The sequence below is a fragment of the Haliotis rufescens genome, unplaced genomic scaffold (genome assembly GCF_023055435.1).
Source record: "Haliotis rufescens isolate VD_foot unplaced genomic scaffold, xgHalRufe1.0.p SCAF_7, whole genome shotgun sequence".
Classification (NCBI taxonomy): Eukaryota; Metazoa; Mollusca; class Gastropoda; order Lepetellida; family Haliotidae; genus Haliotis; species Haliotis rufescens.
In genome coordinates this window covers 56,885,593-56,893,148 of record NW_025964361.1, presented here as the reverse complement: position 1 = coordinate 56,893,148, position 7,556 = coordinate 56,885,593, and the positions used below count along the sequence as shown (strand labels likewise).

General features: G+C 38.8%; 1 protein-coding gene across 3 annotated transcripts in view; it reads left to right on the top strand.

The window, feature by feature from the left end:
- Nucleotides 1-1,848: 1,848 nt before the first annotated feature.
- Nucleotides 1,849-7,556, top strand: part of LOC124128981 (protein WWC2-like) — a 95,577-nt gene continuing 89,869 nt past the window's right edge. For all 3 annotated transcript variants that reach the window (XM_048388243.1, XM_048388244.1, XM_048388241.1), the window contains exon 1: nt 1,849-2,034. In XM_048388243.1, the coding sequence (XP_048244200.1) occupies nt 1,907-2,034 (128 nt within the window). In that variant the 5' untranslated portion in view covers nt 1,849-1,906. The remainder of the gene's footprint in view (nt 2,035-7,556) is intronic.

Below are 7,556 nucleotides of genomic sequence, written 5' to 3'. Positions count from 1 at the left end.
ACGATTGCAAGAATCTGGCGTATTCTGGAATACACTAATGAACTGAAACTTACTGTTTTGTTTTTAGTGTCATTAATTTTTTTTTAATGAAATATTGCTCGAAATTGTGACAGAAGTGCTGTTGTGGGCGTAGCTACAGCACTATCATCCCACCCGATTATTTCAGGTACTACTGCTGCTACTACTACTACTACTACTACTGCTGCTACTACTACTACGACTACTCCAGATGAGGTGGTCAGTCTCGCTGACTTGAGTGATGCATGTCATCGTATCCCAATTGCGTAGATCGATGCTCATGATATCAATCACTGAATTTTCTGGTCCATACTTGATTATTTACAGACCGCCACCACCACCACCACCACTACTACTACTACTACTACTACTACTACTACTTCCTGAAAACTTCGTATTAAGCGTGAGTGAGTGAATGTTGTTTTATAACGCAATCATCAATATTCCATGCAGCTATACCCTGTGTCAGACTACCAAGGATCGAATCTGGGCCAGGCAAACCAGTTGTTGATCGTATGGACAACGATCCAAGTCGATGGGACACCGTGTCACACATTGTTACTATCCGTGTACGTTTAACGTCCCTGTGCGTGCGTGCGTGCGTGCGTGCGTGCATGCGTGCGTGCGTGTTACACAGTCATGGAGCACGACTACTACATATACAGGTCGGTCGGGTAGCCTAGTGGTTAAAGCGTTCGCTCGTCACGCCGAAAACCAGGGTTCGATTCCCGACATGGGAACAATGTGTGGAGCCCAGTTCTGGTGCCCCCGCCGTGATATTGCTGGAATATTGCTAACAGCGGCGTAAAACCATATCACTCACTACATATACAACTGCCATAGGGAAAACCCGTCTGTCGGATTATCATAAATAGAATGGAATTTGTACAGAACAATCAAACTGATTCCACATTGAAAAGATCTCCTAATCTTGTGCACATCGTGTAAGCCAGGAATTAATAAGCCTTGATATACCCATATCCTAAGTGTGCATACAAAACTATAGCCTATAGCCCTTCACTCGGGATACAAATCGTGACTGGTTTCCTTGCGAAAAGCTATTACCACAAACAAAAACAATCAAAATGCATCCGCATGCATGCATGCATGACTAATATCACACAGCACACTGGTTCATATAGACAATACATTTGAATTCCTGAATATATTCATGTAATTTGTAGTGACTAAATATTTCTACTATTTGTATATGGTCGAGTGCGCAGGTGCTTTAAACATCCTGAACGAGAACTAGCGTTGTAAACAACATACCGGGGTAGTGTTTACTATTGTACTTACCGAGACATGCCATCGAGCTTGTACGGTAATACCAACATGAAAAAGTAAGCCTCCAAAACAAAGATACACGGGACATTAAAAAAAACCATGAATGTGATTAATAAATATTGTTGTTCTTAGACAAAAATGTAATAATAGAATCTGACTTCCCCGTGTCTTACACAATCTACAACGCTCCGAATGTGCTTGAATGGGACATGTACTTAAAATCAACCAATCTTGCTTTGTAGGGGGCATTTACACATTGCCAACCCTGACTTACCCGATACGATTATGCATGCTTTTCTTCCCTGGAATGCTGGCGTTATACGTTTATTGACAAAATGCTATCTCTGATCGAATTCCACCGAAAGCATGTTATTATTTTCCATATTGTTTATTAGTTTTCTAGTGATGAAATACTTTCCCCCTGTTAACCCACATAGAAATGTTTTGCTATTTAGATATGCATTCCGATCTCGCGAATAGATCTATTGTCTCCTCTCATTGGCTGTCAGCATCACGTGACGTATGTTAATATCCCCAGTCAAAATGGTGGACAGTACTGTAAGAAGTGTAGGGAGACGATAGCGAATTTTACCGATGAACTATGCCAAAGGGCCGTAATGGAGAGATCCTCCTTCCCGACGGATGGGAAGAGGCGATAGATTATGACGGAAAAGTGTTTTATATTGACCATAATAATGGCCAGACTACTTGGATCGACCCGCGAGATAGGTGAGTCTAGCATGAAGTCTAACATGGTGCACTCTGTCAAGGCAGAAAGTGTGGGACGGAGTCAGACCACTGACTTTTGTTTCGGCTGTCTACACTGTGTGGAAATGGGTTTACGCCGAAGGAAGCATGTATCTTCAAAGTGCATATAATGGACTATTTATTTTGTGCTTCATTCAGTGTGTAAAATATGTGATGAGTCTTCACGAGCCAACATTCCTTTCCGTTTGAGCTAATCCCGAGGGACGTGTGGTTCTAGGTGGGAAATACAAACGGCACACAACCATCCGATCCCGGCCCGGTCAGTCGGTTATTTTCGTTTATTAGTACCGCACACGGAATACTGTTCTATATGCAGGACTTTCACTTATATGTCAGTTAATTGTATTGCATATCGCGCCAATACACATGTTGCTTTTTCTAACGACCAAGGGAATATTCACACCTCGGCGCGCATTTTACATGGAGACGGTATGGCTGTCAGGACGGGTATAAAAGTCGTTGGGATGTGACATATGACGAACGTTTCTCTCCGGGTTCACTCACACATTGTTGCATTTATTATTTACTTACCGATTATGGTGTACATGTATGATTGTCATATTACCATCAAGTGTTACATATTTCAACTATGTAAATAGTGGGGTCGAAGATAACGAAATGATGATTGTCCCAATGAAACAGTTATTGCCATCGTTTATAGAATCAACAGGTTGTGGTCTGTTAAATACTGATTTTGTGTTTAATATGGACTCATAATACCCTAAGATAATATACAGAATACTTTATTATTAGTTATTAGATCATGTTCAATGTTATACTTAATGCAACATATATTATTTGAAATAACAGTTTATGTCAAATTTAATCACAGTTTAACCACAAACTGAAACTTTGTTGCAATTTTGAAACAATGCTCCAAAAATAGTGGCTAAGGAGAAAAGGGGCTAGAAATAATACAATCATACCATGGGAAATAACCATCTGATATGGCTGCTCCTTTCAAGTATATTATTTCACAAATTAAGTGTTTATGGCAACAATGAAACACTTTTGAAACAGGAAAGTAATGCTATCTGGTGAACAGTAGAAAGTAGACCACACTACACACTACAAAGGTGACCCCTCTCCCTCTACAGACCAATTTCCTTTCTCCAACTTCCTATGTTGTGAACCTGTCAAGAGCCTCGCTACAATAGAAGTAGAACACTCTCGAGAATGTCCTGATTCATCATGTGAAATGCTTTAGACAGTGTTAATTTTAATTACTGTTGGAATGTGTTTAGCTTGTCATATTCTATCCATTGTAGGTAGTGATAACAGTGTATTCAGCCTAGCTTGGCAGGTAACAAAGGCACCACTACGCTGAGGTGTTAAGCCTGGTGTTTCTTCCCAAACAATCCTTGATTTAATTATCGGTATGCCTGTCTCAAGAATGTACAATATGTGTATAAAATAGCTCCCCCCAAGGCACAATTCTGAAACTGTTCAACCATAACAAACATGTTCAACCTGATAAGAGCCTTGTAATTTACAAGTGCTGTATTTACAGATATTCAAAAATATTCAAAAAATCTTTTCAATGTTGATTTTTTAAAGATTTAGAATGTGAAAATAATAGTGTTGTGTTAGTGAGTGCCTAATATTTTATTTTGCTGTCACCAATAATATCACACAAACTAAAAGTTGGCAGGGATTTATCTAGACTTGCTCAAAGCCGGATATTTTGCACCAAGTCTGCAGAAAATATTATTAAAAATTTCCAAACTAGATATACAAATTTCCGAATTCATGTTAATATGTTTAAATAATATCTTGTTAGCTGATTTTAGGGCTTTGCAGGGGTAGCCGGTTTTGCTCTGATATAAGGACCAATAAAAAGGAAGTTTTAATTCTTTATCTTATGTTATTCACTATTTCTTTGATTACCTTCTCAAAGTACAGTGTTAAAATACCCCTGAATTTAAGAAATTACAAATTTTATAAAATTCCAATTTTGAGCAAAATAATGATAGGTTCCTAATTTGGTTGCCGGGGCACTGAGTTTAGAATCCTGGATAAATCCTGGTAAGGATATTATTATTTCGCTGGCAATGTAAATAATCGAGTCTGGACCAGACAAACTAACGGTACAGTAGGAGCATCGATCCACATATCTGGTACAGTTACACATTAAGCCATGACCAACCGGCCCCCTTACCACAAACCTCAATACTGCCTTGGATTGGAAGTTTTGGCCAAAAACAGTGTGTAACAATGTGTAATAGGTGATTGATTGGAGCAGCTTATTATGACAGTATTTATGATGTGAGGCCAACACTGAAGTGACCTGTGGTCCTTGTACGCTTTGGTGTCAAGTTTAGCACCATTTTTATTTGGACAATGATGTTTAATCGGTGCATTGAAGTAGCTTGGTTTAAAGTTTGATTATAGCATCTGGCGGGGTCATTGTGAAACAATGTAACATGCATGGCATTTTTGTGTCATGTCAGTTTTCAATTCTGGCTGAATATGTTCAAGTTAATAAAAGGGATGTTTGTTTCGTGCCCTGTTGCCATTCAACCACACAGCACAGTGTTAAGGCTGATCTGTGATTGTTAGTATAAAATGAATGGAAGAGTGTACTGTAATTTGATTGGTTGAAAAATGAGATTATGTCTCGGAAATCTGCCCTTTTTTCACTTTGTTGAATATTTTCTGAGATTATTATTTTTAATCAAAATATATGAAAAGGTGACAGTTGGCTTTGAGAAATGAACACCTTTTTGTTATGTTTGAAGTTTCATCAAATGTAGAAATAGCTAATTGATAAATTCTTTATTATACTGTAATAGTGACGGTTCAGTCTAGATCCTTATACCATTGTCAAACACGTCTTGCTTGAGAATGGTATGAGGATCTACATTGAAACATCGCTATCACAGTGTTATAAAGAAGTTGTTATCCACAGACTTTTGTCTACTTTGTCAGCCGTCAACTTCTGAGGAATGCCTTTTGTATGACACCACACATTGTATCATGATGTCATAGCATTCCAGATTGAGGTCCTGTCAGTCTCATAAAGTTCACTAAAGACAGTGCTTCTGAAAACTTTGTTAATTTGTTTAATGCTGCACTTAGCAATATTCCAGCTATATGATGGCGCTCTGTAAATAATCAAGTCTATCTAATGATCAATATTGTGAGCAACAGTCCACAAAGTATGATAATTCGGCATCAACCAAGGCACTGTGGCTGACCACCCGATTTATTAAGTCGACTCTTACGAGTGTTTAATGCCACACTCAGTAATATTACAGCTATGTGATGGCTGTAAATAATTAGTCAGGGATTGACATCATGAGCATTGATCCAAGCAATTGGGACACGATTGGGACACGATGACATGCGTAAGAAGTGACAAACGGGATCGGGTGGTCAGGCTTGCTGACTTGGTTGATGCATGTCATCGTATCCCAATTGGGTGGATCGATGCTCATGATATCAATATGGCTGGAATATTGTTGAGTGCGACGTTAAACAACCAAACCAAATGATGACATGCATCAACCAAGTCCACGAGACTGACCACCCATTCCTGTTGGTCACCTTCTTATGACAAGCAAGTTGTTTCTGAAGACCAATCCTATCTTCCTTTCATTCTTTGTTTGATGTTTAACAGCGCACTCAGCAATATTCCAGCTATATGATGGCGGTCTGTAAATAATTGAGTCTGGACCAAATCCAGTGATTTATGTCATGTCCATCAATCTACGCATTTTAGATACAATGACATGCATCAACCCTGTTAGTCGTCTCTTACGACAAGCATTGTCGCCTTTTAAAGCAAGCATGGGTTGCTGAAGACCTATTCTAACCCAGATCTTCATGGGTTGCAGAACACTAATGATAAGTTTTAATGTTAAGTTTTCTTGTGTAAAACGTCAAGAGATTATGTGCCATCAGTTCCAAATGATGTTACTTATCATCAAATACTCAGTAACACCAACAAATATGGAAGCTCAATGTTGACCTAAATGGCCATAAATTTGGGGTTATCAGTATTTCAAGTTCGCAGTTCTCTATATTTTGTCCTGAACTGATAATACTTATTTAAAACCAGTTATCTACAAGGAGTGAGCTAACAAATATTACCAAGCCGATTTTCCATGTTAACACATGCCAGGAAATGTCAGTAAGCATTTACCAAATTTGAGTGAATTATTTTGGGTTGTGATAATTTTATTTCAATATCAGTGTTTTCTTTTCCACCAGTAATGAATATGTAACTTATTCAGGATCAATGAAGAGGTAGGGCTTCAGGAACTTGTTTCCGTTAGTTTCATAGATAGCTATGCCAAGATACTGCTGAATTTAAATAGAAATTTAGGAAAAAAGGAAGTTTTGGATTTTTCAAACTATTGGGCAAAAAATGCCTTCTTCCCAATTTGCAAATTTGGCAGTTTGTTGGAACTCGAAGATAAATCCCAGAATATTGGACTAACTGCAGTCATGTCCTGTACATGCTGTGCTTGAAATGCTGTGTTTGCTGATACTTGGAACAATCATCTGACAATCATACCATTGAGTATCACAGCAAATACAATCATTCCATTATCTTAGGGTCCCTTATTTCCAAGTGCAATTATTTCATTAGCATGCTCCAAATGTCATATGGGAACCGCTTTGGTCTGTGAGAATACAGCTGTTTGAATTAACCCTCTACTCATCAAATAGCCATTAACACTTGGGCACCAACTCAATTACAGGCAGTTTATGTTCTTACATCATCAGGTGTGACCAGCAATTAGCACTAATTGGTATTTGATGACGCCTAATTAGCAGGTAGCTGGATAACTCATGACAGTTGTTTCCTGGAGCTCGGTACATTTATGGAACATTTTTGTCAATTCCGTTCTTCCTTTTCTGAACATGTCCATAATATTTTGAAAGTTTAAGTTATATATACTTACTGGGGCAGTGGGTAGCTTAGTGGTTAAAGCATTGGCTAGACATGACGGAAATCTGGGTTTGATTTTCCTCATGAGTACTGCTGTGATATTGCTGGACTATTGCTAAAAGCAGCGTAAAAGCAGTGTAAAAGCATACTCACTCACTCAACACATACTAATAAGTGATGTTATTTTTGTACAGTATTTCACTTGGGCACACGAGAAACCTGTGATTGTGGGTTTGAATCCCGGTTCACCCTGACTACGTTTCTAGGTTTGTCAGCACCATACTCCTGCTTGTGGGTTTCGTCAAAGTGGTAGACTTCTTAGACATGGATCACTACGGGCTTTCCTCCAACATCAAGCTGAAATGCTGTCATGTAACTGGAATACTGATAAAAGTGGTGTTAAACCCAACGCACTCACTTACTTAGTACAGTATTGGGGTGGTGGGGTAGCTTGGTGGATAAGGCGTTCGCTCGTCATGCCAAAGACCCGGGTTTGATTCCCCACAAGGGTACAATATGTGAAGCCCATTTCTGGTGTCAACCGTTGTGATTTAGCTGGAATATTGCTAAAAGTAGCGTAAAATCT